The sequence below is a fragment of the Zootoca vivipara genome, chromosome 3, assembly GCF_963506605.1.
Source record: "Zootoca vivipara chromosome 3, rZooViv1.1, whole genome shotgun sequence".
In the NCBI taxonomy this organism is placed as follows: domain Eukaryota; kingdom Metazoa; phylum Chordata; class Lepidosauria; order Squamata; family Lacertidae; genus Zootoca; species Zootoca vivipara.
In genome coordinates, this window is record NC_083278.1 from 60904381 (window position 1) to 60920986 (window position 16606).

The 16606-nt window shown below is 41.3% G+C and overlaps 1 protein-coding gene across 3 annotated transcripts in view; it reads right to left on the minus strand.

Annotated features, from left to right (window-relative positions):
- Positions 1-1050: 1050 nt before the first annotated feature.
- Positions 1051-16606, minus strand: part of HIVEP2 (HIVEP zinc finger 2) — a 155015-nt gene continuing 139459 nt past the window's right edge. For all 3 annotated transcript variants that reach the window (XM_035108846.2, XM_035108847.2, XM_035108848.2), the window contains exons 6-10: positions 15692-15846; positions 12788-12963; positions 10277-10378; positions 8519-9414; positions 1051-7087 (exon numbers count right to left, since the gene is read on the minus strand). In XM_035108846.2, the coding sequence (XP_034964737.1) occupies positions 6257-7087; positions 8519-9414; positions 10277-10378; positions 12788-12963; positions 15692-15846 (2160 nt within the window). In that variant the 3' untranslated portion in view covers positions 1051-6256. The remainder of the gene's footprint in view (positions 7088-8518; positions 9415-10276; positions 10379-12787; positions 12964-15691; positions 15847-16606) is intronic.

A 16606-nucleotide genomic window follows, 5' to 3' on the forward strand; every position in this document is an offset into this window, starting at 1 on the left:
TGATGTTGAGCTTTAGACCATATTTTGCACTCTCCTCTTTCACCCTCATTAAAAGGTTCTTTAATTCCTCCTCACTTTCTGCCATCACGGTTGTGTCATCAACATATCTGAGGTTGTTGATATTCCAGTTTGGGATTGTGTACAAATGCAAGTGACTAAAAATGTCCTCACTACTGAAGTTTTAGAATCTGAAAGACCTGAAAGACCAGTGTGTGTGTGTGTGTGTGTGTGTGTGTGTGTGTGTGTGTGTGTGTGTAAGAAGAGTTGGGGAACACCATTTTCAAATTACTTTTTAAATGTGATGTTTTCCATTCCTATAATTTAGCAAGACCTCGCTAGATATTGTGGATGGTATGTCTATAGTCGAAATCACTCCTAGCATCATTTAAATAAAAATATATATTATTTGGAGCATATTTTTTTTAATGAGCTTGGGTGCCTTAAGAGTTTTCCTTCCCCCAGGAAAATGTATGCAAATTTCACTTTCCATGAGGGAAGACTCTCAGGAGCCCAACCTCTACTACAAATTGACGTTGGAAGGGGTAAGGGGAAGATGGGCATCATCTCACCTCTAACACCCTGCATGCTTTCAGATCAGGATACCAAAAGAATATCTTTTCTGGCATAATCCTGCCCATTCTTTATGATTTGCTGGGGAGGCACTATTTTGTATCTCATCCAGATCTGAACAAAATAAAAACTATGGCAGACCAACATGGCTACCTACCTGTATCCAGATCCGAGACGTGTTTGGTAGAGACAGGTGGCTGGTAGAGAGGTGGCTCCCTGGAGATCCCTCTCCTTGACATCTTTCTATCACCTTCTTCAGAGGTGGCTTCATTTCTTATTCATTCATTAAATTTGAATGCTGCCCTTCATCTGTAGATCTCAGCTGGGTTTGCAACATTACAGCATAAAATACAAAATACCGTACATGATAAAAACAAGGACAAAAAACACAAACCAATAAACCTCCCTCCCCTCCCCCTCCCATATCAAGATATCTTAAATGCATATCTTGATATGCATTTAGTTTTTAATCTCCTTTTTAGCAGGCGCATCACATAGTGAAACGATGGAATTTGTAGCAATGGCCACCAACTTGGATGGCTTTAAAAAAGGGTTAGACAAATTTACGGAGGAGTAGGCTACTGGTGGCTTCTAATCCTGATACTTACAGTATGTTCTGCCTTCACTGCTGGAGGCAGTAATGTTTTTGAACACCAGTTTCTGGAAACCACAGGAGGGGAGAGCGCTCTTGTGCTCGAATCCTGACTGTGGGTTTCTCACTGGCATCTAGTCGGCCACTGTGAGAACAGGATGCTGAACTAGAAGGACCGCTGGCCTTTACCAGCAGACTCTTCTTAGGTTCTGAATTTTATTTTCTCTCTTAGTCACTTTAATCCTGTTTAACTATTACTTTTATTTTTAGCTGCTTGGGCCTTTTCCTAAATGAAAAGGTGTGTTGAGGATGTACTGAAATAAACAAGACTTCTGCTGATTGGTGTTTTCTGAGCGATGTTTTCCCAGTTTGAGCAAGAGCCATTGAAACATCTTCCACAGGAATGTGTGGGGTGCTTGTGGGTGGTGGAAAATGGAGGGATGGAAAATCTCCTTCTCCCGCCTTTCTGTGAATTACTCTGGGTCATAAATTCTCATTGCCAATTATTGATCCAGTTGCTGGAATTTACCGGGTTACTCTTTCCAAGTTGAGGTCACCACATGTCTTGTTAGTTGCATGCCCTGCTAGTTGTGACTAGAAATGAAGGGATCTGCACATACCCATACATACTTGCCCCATCACACCTGCTCCATGCCAGCCTCTGGGATTAAAGGAAACCTCTCCAAACAGGCAGCAGCAGAGACTGGAGTTAAGTGGGGGTGGCAGAAAGAGCAGTTCTAACCGTGAATGCAAAGTAAAGAAACCCAGGAGACTTGAGTAAACGATTGCAAATGGCAAGAGCCTGGAAGCTTAAGCAAGAAGAGTTTGGTAGATACAGCGAGACTTATGGGAAATGGAAATTATGTTCAGCAGAAAAATGAGAAATTCCAGGACATACAATGAAATTTTTCTCGACCTTTTTCTTGATTCCTGGCCAGATGTCTTCTTCTGACCATCTGCAGTGCTCCCAGCTATCACCCACCATTTTATTTGTACTGTTGTAAAAGAATTTGATGCATATAAAAAGAAAACAACAAAAAGATGCAGCAATGAGAGACTTGCCATTTGGAAATGCACAGAGATATTTGTACTGTTAGAATTTAGTATGCAAATCTTCAGTTTGGAAGAGATTTGGGACAATGTTTCTGCATCCCTCTGCTTGTGAAAACTTAATTAAACCCTTTGGGACTGTACTAGAAAGGCAAGTGTGTGTTTAGAAGTGGAATCCACTTGCTTAGTGTAGGTATTCAGGTGCCGTCTTCTACAGATATTTTCACGTAGTGAGATGCTGGATGGATGATATCATAAAGACTGCACCAGATGTTTCTCTGGGAATGCAGAAAAAATATCGGAAGGGGCTAGAAATGTGTAGGCCTATCTTTTCTTCATGAGTGTTTGGAAGCCTGAATAGGTATTTTATTTATGAACCACTTATAGCAGGAAATCAGAAACACAATAGCAGGAAATCAGGATCACACCTCCCCTATAGATATGATGCACTAAGGCAAGCATTGAAACTGTTTACATATACTGTATTTACTTTTTAAAAGCATAAGCCTTATTTTTTGTGTTACAGAATTGGAACATCCTTTTTGTTCATGTTTTATTTCTAGTTCAGTGGATACTAAATGCAAACACTTAAAAGTATCTGCATAGAGATGAATAGCTTGCTGTTTACATTTTTATGTGCAGATCTCAAATCCCTTGGAAATGGATGGCCCTGTTCTAGGACTTGTCTGAAAGAGAGGGAAGAATTCAGTTTGACAGTACAATATGCAAACTGGCGTTTGCAAGATGCAAAGCTGCTGCTTACACAGAAGGCTGCCTTACTGAGCCAGACCACTGGTCCATGTTTAGCCTTGTGTTCATCAACTGGAAGCAGCTCTTGAAAGTTTCAGACAGGATTCTTTCTCAGACATAACTGGAGATACCAGAATTGTATGTGGCATCTTTTGCAAGCAAAGCATGTGGTCCAATACTGAGCTACATTCCTTTCCCCAAGTTCTGGATACTCTTAGTTGAAAACAAGCTCTTCTGGTACATAAATGAGTTCAAATTGCTACCATATAATGAAGCCTGGGGTGAGAGAGAAATACAGTCAAACCTTGGTTTACGATTACCTCGGCGAGCGACCGCCACGGACCTGGAAGTGTTTACATCCGGGTTCCACGGCGTCGGGTGCACAGAAGCGTGCCTTCGGGGAGCGACCGCCTCCATGGAACGGATTGCGGTCGCAAACCGAGGTACCACTGTACAAAGATTATGGCACCTACCAATTATAGGAACGATCCCAGATAACTATTGTGTCATGCCAAAGGGGTTGTCCCTGAAAAGTGATATGGATAAACCAACCCAAAATAGCCTTTTTGTGTATATGTCTGTCCAGGAATGTGTTCTATATATTATTGTGCAAAAATGAGGGGGAGCTGGAACTATATTGGAATTATTATTATTATTTATTAAATTTGTATACAGTCCTTGTATACAGTATACAGACCCGTAGATCTCAGGGCAGTTCACAGCAATCAGCTCAAACACGTAGCAAACACAATGAGGAAGAATACCACATCCCTGTTCCTTAATTTAACCAAAGATATCCACATTTCATTGACATTTTACCAACAAATTAAAAGAAAATGAGCCTAGGGTAACAATGACACCCTGTGTCTCTTGTTAAAAGCTACCAAAGAGAGGTAGGTCGTCTTTTACCAACATAGAACACGGTATCGGCAGAGACTTAGCACTGCTAATCCCCCCCCCCTGCTTACTCTTAAGTACCTGGACTACAATGGAATATAGAGGTAAGTGCATTGCTTATTTAAATCATTGCTGGGTTGTAATCCTGAAATATGTGCAGATTAATAATTACAGATTTGTCAGGTTGTTTACAGACAACAAGCTGTTGCAGACTCATCTCTTTGGAAGATACTCAGGTCAAGAGGTTTAAACGTTTGAGTATGGGCGGTGCTCAGATGATGTTTTATGCTGATTTTTTCCTTATTCAGAAGTGTGCAATGGATATAAAATATTTGGCAGAAACATAGCGATAGGCAAGACAGCCAAAGCGTCAATAGCCCATAGGCTTTTACTGTTATTTCATGCAAAACCAGGCCAGTTACATGCGTGCTCATGCCCAACCAAATGTCACATTATGCAACATGCCGTCCAATCCTATAAGTCTTTATTTGGAAGTAGACTCATTTCTATGGGGCTTATTCATTCATATAGAAGCATAGGATTGCAGCCTAAGAGAGCGTCATTGCTAGCCTGGAGGAAAAAAAATAAAACACATGAAAACTAGACGCTAGGTATGTAATGTAACTGTATATTTATTTCTTTTTTTAAAGAACACTCCTTAAATGTATTGCAATTCAATATACAAACTTTTTTCACAGAATTATAATCCACTAAATAGCACAGAAATAGACCCCAGAATTTTCTTGACTTGCGTGTATGTATATTGGGGAGGGGCAGGGTGAAGGGAGCAGCCTCCATCATGCCTTCCAAACAAATAAGCAATGGTTCTTTCCTGTCTCCTCCTGAAACCACTGCATGCTATAAATGCCCTAAATCTCGAAGGAGAGAATTTATTTTCTCCGCTGACCTTTTCCCTTAGATAAGACATATGGGGATGGTAATTTTTATTCTGGTGAAAAAATGCCTACCGGTTGTCTTGGTTGTCCAGAAATGGCTGTCAAGCCTTCGTCTAAAATTCCCTCCCCTAACCCACCCTAAAGTCCCCACATACGAGTGAGATAACTTGGCAATATGACTAGGCTCCTTGGCTATCAACTGGTATGGAGCCCCCCCCCCCCCAGGTCATTTCCATGGCTCCACCTGCTGCATGCAGTGCCCAGCACTGACGACCACAACTACCGGCCCCGCCGATAACAGAGATCTATACAGTCAAACATGCTTTCTCACCTGAGCTGGAAGCCTGATTCCGCTATAGTCAAAGCCAAGGGAGCCAGAGTTCCATTCTTCTTCTTCTTTTCTTTTTTAAAGACACTTTAATAAAGATATGTGGTGCCCTATCACCTGATCCTGCTTCCGTCCAAGTCAAATTCACAACTTCCACTGACTTCACTTGGAGCAGGGTGAGGCTTTTAAGTGTCCAAACAATCTACATGAAATTGCACCGCTTTTTTTTCTTTTGCTTTTTTTAATTCGCACATATTTACATGGGGTGGAATGTTTTCCCATTTTCTTTTAAAGGAGCATATAGAGCAACATGTTCACATAAGACCAAATACTTTTAATATATTTATAACTGTTTTATAAAGCTTTGAAAAAACTCACAATAGCACATGGTTTTACTTTAATGCTTTACGGTACTATCTTTTTAAAACCACAATCAGCACTTTTAAGTTATAGTCGATCCAGCAAACAAGAGACAAAAAATTACAAGAGTTAAGAATGGACTGATACATCCTTTTATCTTATTTTTGTTTTAAACTAATGCATAAGTGCAGAATAAGATACTCTAGTTTAAATATCTTGTTTACAATATACATTTTTTTTGTTCTAATAATGCAACAGTAAATCCCATGCTTCACATAGAAAAGCAATCCGCAACATTAAGAAAAAATGTACAATTTATGAAACAAAGTAAATAAATATTAGTATTACAGAATCAGAGCTGTACATAAAAGCTGTTCAGTTTTAATCATATAAAAATATTTTAGTGCAACCTCACATATATATTGATGCTTTTTTTGTTTTTTGCTTTACATCGTTTAGGTCAAAGTGTCCAAAAAAGGAAAGAAATTACATTTATTACAAAGCAGATACACAAATTCTAAAATATGTACAAATTACTGCTAAAAAAATGCTTATAAGAATATAAGCAAAAGTAAAGAAAAGGCACAAACATCTGTACAGGTTAAAAGTACCAGACCCAATAAGAACTTTGAAATTTCATTTTGGTCAGGCTCATGATGACTCGTAGTTTTACTCAATTCTTTTGATATAACAAAAGTATATATAATAGCAAACTACTGTAACTTAGAACCGGCATGCTATAAAGATGAATACTTCCTTCTATCACTAGGGGAGGGGAGTCGGGGGTCGAAGTAAACACATGTATTAAAGTCTTCACACATTTTCAGATCGCTGTGGGTTGCTTTTTTCGGAGGGTGATTCTCTTCTTTCCGGTGTGCTTGATGGGGAATCTTTCTTACTAAGATAGCCTAACTGTCTGACATCCGCACTGCTTTTGCTGTAAAAGGTGGAATGAGATACTGCAGTCTGTGATGTACCAAAAAGGTCCTTTTCGCCACTGTGCAAGTCAGGGGAGGTGGCTGAGGCACAGATCTGGCCTGGCTCAGAGCCACTAAAGTGTTTAATGCTAAAATGTGCACTTTCCGAGGGTTCCTGCGGAGGCTCAGAATCCCTCTGCGACTGCTCTGTCCCATGTAGGCCTTCCTCGGCTGCGATTCGGAGAGAAGCTATGGCTTTTGTACAAGTCTGTATGTTTTCCTCCTGCTCCCTCTCGACGACGCCGTCTTCCGAAGTGCTTTGTTGCAGCAGCAGCAGCTGAGAAGGCGATGCAGCGCCTTGAGCCGCAGTGTGCAGAGCGTGAGGGCAGGTGCGCTTCTCATGGTGCTTCAAAACAATGCACGATTCTTGAGTGATGGTTTCCGAAGCTGCCCTCTTCTTTTCACCAGAGCCCTCTTTGGGGAGGGACAAGATGGACGGAGGATGTAAACCTGAAAGGGCTGAAGGTACCGAGTGGACCATTTGGATGCCGCCAATGGGCATCATTGGGATGGGTGCACGAAGCTGCTGCTGAGAGTGTAGTGGGAGGTGGCTGAAGACATAGTCAGTAGGACTCTCAGGGAACAGGTTAGATCCGTGATGCTCCAGAAGTCCCTTTTCTCCAGAAATATTGAAATAAGATCCCTGGAACAATCCTGGTCTTGAACTCTGCAAGCAGAGAAAGATATTGACAATTAGCAGCAGCTATCACAAGACTAGCAAATCTATTCTACAATGCTACCTACGGTTCAGCAAAATGTGTCATAAAGGACAAGAGGTAACATGCAAGAGACATTGTGGCTACAAAACCTTGCCACTCTGCCATCTAGAGCAAATTGCCACTATAAGATGCTCTGCAGAGCAAATACTATCATTCAAGCAACAGTAGCCCTCTTTATACATTTTAAATTTGCCTTCCGAAATATCACACACAAAGGCTCAGCTTATAAACAAATGTCAATAGCTCAGACACATATGAAAGCAATGTTGATAGATCTGCAGGAACACAGACATGTCCCCTATTCTTTGTTTTCCTCTATTTGTCAGTTCTTGTAATGTAATATTGAGAAGGAGGAGGAAAACAGCCGAGGCCAAAATAGCCGACTGGTTAATTAGAGGCAATGCGCCCCTTTCCTTTCTGTGACAGTAACAATGGTGATTGGTTTTCAGTTGTTGCCTTCTTCTTCCCCCCTAAGATAACTGAAGGCAATAATATTAAGGTCTGTGGGAGTGCTCAAATGCATCAGGAAGCCCATTCAACGATTCAAAAATTGCTACTCTTGTGCATCCAAAATCAATTCTTTCCATCCACAGGGAATAATCCTAATTGTGGAGAACAAAACAGATGATAGAAAGGCAGCTGTACTAGCTTGTTCTAGGAAGGATCTTGAGAGTCTAACTCCTGGCTTGCCCTTCCTGGGACACTTTCCTGAGAAGCAGAGAGTGAGGAAGTTAATCTCAATCAGCCATTGCCAACCTGCTGTCCTCCAGGTTGCAGGTTTGATCTCCTGAAGGGAAAGCTACATATTCCTGCATTACAGGGGGTTGGAGATGATCCTAAGGGCCCTTTCCAACTCTATGATTCTAGAGTTCAGATCCAATGATGTTTTGGACTACAACTCATCTTCAATGTTCTTTCCAGACAAAAGCCAGCAAGTCAAGGCACACTGAACCTTCACTTGCCTATGTACATGGATGTTCTTTCTGGTATTTGCCAATGGAAAGAATGATAAGGTGTAGAGTCATTTTAACACAGTACGATAACTGATGGGGCACGGGAGAAGGCTTTTTTTTGGGGGGGAACTATTCAGCTCCCAACAATTGCAACAGGACTACCAGGATGCTGTTGAGGAGACCCCTGTTGATCCTTCCATTAGTTGTCTATGCCACATGGTTTTCAGCACTCACTGCGGCCTGCCAGTGACTCTTCCATAAGGTTCTGTTGTACAAATCACTGCCCCTTTTATCCATTGTACCTCTGACTAGAATAAATAACACAACTCTGTTTTATGCTTTGCTTATGCCAACAATTCATAGTTACAGAACACTATCAGATACATAAAGTTCACGTTTTTGATTACCATGTTCTTTTCAACTCACCGACTGTCCCAATGGAACTGATTCCGACTGCAAATACTGGCCCATGGGCAATGTTGGGTTATGGTACAACCCTCTTCGGGGTGATGCTGCTCTAACTGAGGCCAAATACCTTCTCTCTCTTCGTGGAGACAGATCTCTTCGGGAGGATGCGTCTTTCCCAGGTGACATGGGTCTCCTTGGTGATAGATGGCGTCTTGGTGACACATCTCTCCGTGGTGATAACTCTCTCCTCAGTACAGCTTCCTTCCTGGGTGATACGTGTCTGATGGGCGAAATCTCTCTCCTTGGTGATAAATGTCTTCTAGGTGACAAATCTCCTTTGGGCATCAAATACCTCTTTGGCGAATTATCTCTGTACGGTGAAGAATCATACCCAGGTGAGGACTGTCGGCTAGAAGATGAAAAGTCTCTAGGAGAGTTGGACTCCAAAGAAACAATGTAGTCTTCATCCATGCAGCAAGGTATGTCAAGTCTATCTTTGTCCGGTTCTGAATCTGTACTTTTGTTCTGGAAAAACCTCTGATATTCTGTCATCTGTGAATCATCACAAGTGTCACTTGGTGTGAGGAGCTGAGTAACCTGAATGCTTGGTAAAGTGACCAGTAAACTTATCAAGGATGAATGTCCCACTGAACTGTCAGGAGAACCCCCATAGGATGCTGTAGCAGCATTCACAGATGAGGAGAACCTTGGGGGTTGGGGGCTAGTGCTTCGGGATCTTGTTTTGGGTGTTGAATCTCCAAGGGTGTCATCAAAATCATCCTCGTCTTCATCATCATCATCGTTGTCCTCTCCATCATCTCCATCAGATTCCTCAGCATCAGAGAACTGGTGCTCCATTGACGAGCCAGCCATGCTGCTCTTCTTGACTTCGTGATGTGTGTCATCCATATTTTCTGAAACAATTGTGACAAATCATAAGTCAGAGACATACTTCCAGACTTGACCATACAGCTTTCCCACACACAAAGCAGCTGTCACAATCAAGCACTAAAATACCATTGTTTTCTATAGTCTCTAAAACTTCAGCATGGTAGGATGAGAACCCAAGTCACATGGTGACTGGTAGGGGTTTGACAAAATAGCACTTACAGGGTCTTGAAAAGCTACACAAAATAGCACTTACATGGGTTTTGAAAAGCTACACAGTAACTCTCAGTGAACTCAATGTGACTTACTTCCAAGTAGACATGTTTAAGATTGCACAGTTAGCCAATCGGTGCTTGGCATCTCAAGTCTTTACCTATTAAAGATTTACTCTGTAAGCATGAGGCCTAAATTAAGATTTTCCCTCCCAACAGAATTAGGAACTAGGATTCTCAAGTGCCCAAGGATGCATCAAACTGACAGGAGTATAATCTGGATTCCACAGTTTGCAGAAAAATTCTGCCCATTATCACCTTGTACACCTTGGACAGGTCTCAAACAGCTTGCGAGGCGCAGAATGTTTTCACACTAATTGGGAATGTGTTTGCATGTCAACCTTTAAGAATACTCTGCGTGCTACAAGCAATGTTTATGCTCCATTCGGGATGGGGTGGGGGCAGGGAAGCCATTTTCACAATCAAGGAAACCCTACACTCAGTAAGCCTCAGACAAAAATGTCAAAATTGTTTCGATGCTTTGTGTTGACATGAGAAAATCGGGGGGGGGGGGAGGTTCTTAACACATCCTCTCTTGTCAGCAAGTGATAAAATGTGATGCGTCATTTGCATATTGCAAAGGCCACAGCAAGTCACTGAACTCATTGTGACATACCTGCTTCTTCTGTTTCAGCATCATCCACCGATGTCATAGATACCCCCAGCTCCAGGCATTTTTTCATGTGTGCCTTAGATTTCATATGTTTTGTCAGATTTCCTGTGGAAAGATGACACTAATTAGATGGCACTGGGAATGGGGAACTTTGTTGGCGTTATGCAGTCTCTCCCCCCCCCAAAAAAAAACCTAGATAGAGAACAAATAAACTGGACAGACAGATGCAACATATCCACTCATTTTGAACGCCATTGTAGCAAGAGTAATTGCATATACAGTATTTGCATGTATGTTCTCAGGTGCTGGTATTCTTAGTCCTGGTGCTCAGGACTGTTTAGCCTATCTTCTTTTTACTGTGCTGCTCAGACAACCCTATTATTATTATTATTATTATCAGCAGCATCAGCAGCATCAGCAGCATCATTATTTCAATCGTGTTTAGCATCATCCTTACAATCAGTCGGTGATTAGCTGACGGAAACATGCTGGGAAAGGATTGCCACTCAGTTGTTTGCATCGGATCCTAATACAAGGCCCCAAAACAGGGCCTTTAAAAGACAAAGCACCAAGGGACAATCTAGGAATGATTTAAGACCAGACTGGGGTGAATTCTGATGCTGCCTTTCCACGTGCAGAACGGCTTTTAATTCTGCAAAGGTAATAGAAGGGAAGGTGATTTTTGTCCCTCTTTCCCCTGCAAATCCCCCTCAACTTCTGAAAATTAGTTTCCAGATGGTTGTGTGATTTTCCAGAATAATGTGGCAGAAGGTGACACAGTGGGCTGCAGAAGATTCTAAGATGGTTACTTCCCTTTCAGCTGTGTTAGGGGATGCCTCTGCTGAATCAAAGCCACTCTGCAAGCAGAACAGCAGCACTGATTTTCAGCCCCTATCTTCTAGCTATGTTGGCTGAAATACAATTCAGGAAGAGACTTGTGGAGTCTCTTATGATCACACAAGCTTTCGTGGGCAAAAGTGGGCTTCATCACATGCTTCACTTCTACAGACTCACAAAAGCTTACACAATAATGACTTGATACGCTTGGAGGTGCCACAAGAGCCTGTCGTTGTTTCTGCCGCAACAGACTAGCACAGCCACCCTTTGCAATTTGTTACTAAAATATAATCCATAACCATATTTGCCTGAGAATTTGAGTGCACAAAGAATTATATTAGTTTTTAAAAGTCTCCCCTTGGTTCTTCGTTGTCATGGGTAACACCTCAAAAATGTACAGCCAGAATTTAGGTAGCATTTAGAGTTTTAGCACGCTATTCATTTTTGTTTGCTTATTTATTTTGCAATCTACCCAGAGTAGATGCAAGATAATAGAACATTTATTTATTTGGAGCTGTGAGGACAAGATTGGAAAGGAAGGGCATAAGTACCATTAATTTAATAAAATGAATGATGGAAGCCAGGTCTTGGTCAGCCCCAGTTGCGGCAGTGTTAAAGATATTCTTGGCTGCTGCAACTACTGTCTCCACCAACAAACAGAGCAGCTGCGTGGCATCAAGGACCACCACCCAAAGACATGTGTACTTCTGAAGGAGAAGCATAATGCCATCAAGGATGGACAATGTTCCTGACTGCACATTCTTGAAACAGCTAACTATCCACCATCTTTGAATTGTATGGCGCTTTTGAGAGTTGGAGCCCAGCAACATCTACCAGGGCCACCAAAGCAGCTTCTGTCATATTAATGCTGCAAAACCGGCAAGGACCTGCATCTTTCATGCAATACGTGCACACACACTACAACGTCACCATGGCCAAGAGGTATATTAGAAGCAGGGTTTGCCAAGATTTAGGGAATGTAAACAATAAAAGAAAATGCCAATGAAATATCCCTTTAAAGGATCTGGTTCCATGGGAAATCCTGCTCCAATGAGTACTGCTATATGTATTGCCTCAGGCTGACAAATGGAAGTTTCTCCACCACCCCCTCTTTTGAGTTGGTAAGTACATGTGAACACAAGCTATCATATCTCAATCCATAATTAATACCACTGTGGATGGAGTGGCCCATCTGGAGTCTGTGGATTTCTGCATTATTTATCAATGTGAAACTGACCCACCATAAACGCAGATCAGGAATTCTCTGCCCTGCAGCTAATGTTCTGCTTCTGCAATGTGCCACTGCAAATGTACAATCCCCTAATGTAATTAATACTTGCACCATAACATTTGGAGCACAAAAGTAACGTTTGCCAAGGCAGTTTTTCTTTTTCTTTTTTTTAATTTTATGCCACTACATTTCCTTTGCAGACAGATGGGCTGGGCAGAAGCCCATATTTCTTAATTAAGTTATACAGAGTGGCTCTCCGTCTCACATAAATCCTTGAATCACTTAGATAAAGAGGTGAAAGTTGCATTTCAAGAAGAGGTCTCGTTTTCATAAATAAAACCACCTTGCTTTAAGAAAACCTCCTTTGCATTTGGAAAGATGGTTGGCAGAGAGCCAAGAAGAGACCACCCCACCCCCGCCGCCCCAGCATAAGAACAACTAAGTACCTTTTGTTTTGAAGGCAAAATTGCACAACTTGCATATATAAGGCCGTACATCTGTATGAGTTCGGATATGTTTTTTGAGCATGCTTGGCTTCTTGCAGCGAATCCCACATTCTTCACAAATGTACTTTCCACGCCCTCGTCCTCTGACATATACATAATCCTCGTTGGATTTATACCTGTTGGAAGAAAGGCAATATCAAAATGGTGTTTTTAAGCATCCAGATACACAGCCAGTACCTTACAGCAGCATCTTTAGTTTTAGGTCACATTCTGTGGCTCCACTAAGAAAATCAATAAGGTTTCTAAGCACTGAGCATTTGCAAGATTAGGAACCAACTTGGACTTGGAAGAAATGCTACTCTCATGCAGGCTGGCACCCAGCCCTCTGAAGAATGCACTCTCTGTAGGGCTGTCCTTCGGCTTGGCCTGGAAGCTCCAGCTGGTGTAGTACATGGGGGCTGGGCTGCTGATGGGAGCACGTGGCTGACAGCATGTGACACCTCTGCACAGGCTACCCATAACCTACCAGACCAGAGTCAAGGTTTTTGTGTTGCTATAAAAAGCCCTGAACAAACATGGGCCTAGGGTCCATTAAGGACTACCTCAGCCCTTATATCTCAGTTCGATCACTGAGATCATCGGGGAGAGTTTAGTTATGGAGGCCTGAGTGGCATTCACTAGAAGTGGGGCCATGCAGTGGAACACTCTTCCAGCATCCTTACTTTTGACTTTCAGGCATCTCTTGAAGACCTTTTTATGCTGCTGGGCCTGTGCACTTGTTTAAATTGGTTTAGCCCATCACTTTAATTATCATGTGTATTTTTTATGGTGTTTTACGTTTTATAGTTGTGCCTTACCCGGGTATTTTATGAGGGGGCAGTATAGAAATGCTTAAATAAATAACCAAGAGCCTTTACTTTCAAGACATTCACCAAAAGGGAGAATCTGATCTGACTCCTAAGTCAGGTGCTAGAATCTTAACTACTGTATTTTTTTTAATCTTCATGATACGTATGCTATTTTTATTGTTGTTCTAGCCAAGACCCCATCAGTATGATACTCTGAATTTTCCTTCTCCCGTAAAATCTCATAGACTAACCTCCTTACTCTTAAAAAAAAACCTCAACACCTCTCCTATTTGCCCGAGCCGATTCTTTTCAATGACACAGGATGATCTGCAGAATTCAGAACAATATCAACTGAGCTTACTAAATTAGTGAATTTCCTGAAAGGTGGCTTCTGAAATCCCCTTGGCATTTGGAGTTGCAGGTCATCGAAAGCAAATTTTGCTATTCAAATGTCTTCATTTGAATCATGCTACCTATCAGTGGCTAATGCTGTTTGAATGATGATAACAAGACAGCTTTCACCACCCAGGCACACTAAGTGAACTTGCAAAAAGAGTAAACTCATTGCTGATATATAAGTTTCCAGAAGATAAATGAACTTCAAACCATAGTTTCAGAAGCTGCCTCCATCTTTAAGATTAACCATTTCAGTATTACATCCAAACCCTAAACTGTGGTTAATCGAAAATAGAAGCAGAATCTGCTCATGGCCATGCTGGAGAGAAAAGGAAAGGGGTAGCCTATGAGTCTGAGGCTGCTTGTTCTTAACATGCTAAGCCATGTGAACCCTTCCATTTTAGTAAACCACTGTTAAGGCTAACTACAGTTTCCTGGGTTTGGATGGTACAGCAAGCTGTAGATAGTTTTAAAAAAATGTATATGGATGCTTCAAAACTCCTCCTCATGGTTGTATTGGATGGGAAGGACAGAGCTGAGAACTGTTCCTCATACATCTGAACTAGTTCAATATGCTTTATTTTAAAATATTTTTGAAGAACGGGGGGGGGCTAATATTAAAATTTACTTGGGCAATAATGAAGCAAAGACTTTTGTCTACAAGTTATTGTTTGAAATTGTATAAGGAAGTGTTTAAATAAGACACAGGAGGAGCTGGTGGGAAATGCGTTGACTGTGGTTAAAATAGTAGCAGCAGGAACTGGAGAAGTAATAGGAAGTTGTCTGTTGAGGAATGTCTTGGAAAATCCTCATCTGGAATACCAAAAAGCAAGCTGACTGCTAGTGTATATATATATGACTGGGAAGGGCAAATGTTGGTGCTTAATTTAAAGCAATGCATCGTTTAATGTTTACTGGAATCAGAGTCAATCTATAGAGGAAATACTTCAATGGATCTTGTCAACAGTTTAATGAATAGTACATATCAAGGGAAATCATAGGAGTTACTTGTTTCTTTATTAGCTTGTGACCCTGCTCTTTTCCCTAAAGGGCATTCAGAATGCCTTTAGTTCCATCTTCTTTGTTATATTTTATATGGTTGTTTTAACTCACTGGTAGCATGCATTTTTGTATTGTTTTGCCATATAAATGTTTTATTGTAAGACCACTATCTACCTAAACCCTTATTTATAAAGGCAAAAAGTAACTTACAAATGGCATATTTCAAAATTACAGAAGAATAGCTGGGATACAAACAACCTCTAGACTTTTGCCCATAAATCCAATCTAAAGAATTTTAGATTCCTTTTCATGACAGGGTAATTTCTCCCATCCTGTCAATGCCTGATAATAGTTTCAAAAGTCAGAGGTGGTTGATGGCTCAACTATTTAAAGAAGAAGAAGAAGGAAAAAAGCAAGAATTCCAGTGGATTTTTAATTTCTCGCCTTTACTCCCTTAATTCATGGTGCAATATCCCAGATTTTCAGCAGTTGTCCATTCAGGTAATGATGAGATCCAGACCTGTTTCACCTCAGTTCACTTGGTCGACTCAAGACCATGATCTTGGACCTAGCACAAGCTGCTTGCATGAACCCTAAATTGGACCCTGTTCTAAAAAATAACAGAACACACATGATATTTCCAAATGTATTTTCTTACCCTCCTTCAAAAATCTTAATTCGCATTGGCTCAGTTTGTTTGGATACGATATCTTTATCACCATGGCTGTCTCCTTTAATTCTTTCTTTGATAACATTCCCCGCTACTTTCTTTTCAAACTTGCTGCCGTATAGGAAGAACGGCTCCTGTTTCATCTGTGAAATGGAAAAACAACAACACAGAGTCACTAATTGTTGTTAATGCTTGAAACTCGGAATCAGTGCCACAAACGTAAACAGTAAACTGCATTGTGTCATATTACTGTAAATGCTTTAGGACATACTTAGACCTTACATCATCCTCAGACTCAGAAAAGCCAATTAATCTGGCCCTTTGACTTTGTCAAGGAATAAACAAGATAGGCAAGAGGCAGCAGAGGAAAGTTTTTGAAGTGCCCAGGGATGCTGTAAGCACAACACCTCATCATGCCGCCATATAAACACAAAAAGGGAAAGATAAAGGAGACTTACTAGGCGATCAAAATCTGTCCACTGCTAGCACTGGGATTTCAAGGCACAGTCTGCTCAAAGCCATCTGGCCCATCGGGGTTGGTGTGGTTAAGACACACTAGTTTCTCTGCCTACAGTTCAAAAGGCAGTGATGTGGCAACAACCCATGTCCAACTGCCTTTGATCTCCCCAACCCAAAGCATTAGGTACTCATTCATAGCTGAGACATAAACCCACAACTTCATGGGAAACAATCATGTGCTCTAACTAGGAGGAATAGTATAGTCATGTCAGGGCTGGAAATATCCTGGGCCATTCCACATTTATTGCTAGTGCCTCATTATCTAATTTATTTGGGCTTTTAAAGGATTGTCACCTACAATGTTTTGGTTTGTTGTTGTTTTTTTTAAAAAAAAAAGGCTGGTGCCTTGAGCTGGACATGTTTTTCCAGCCATAGTCGATAGCT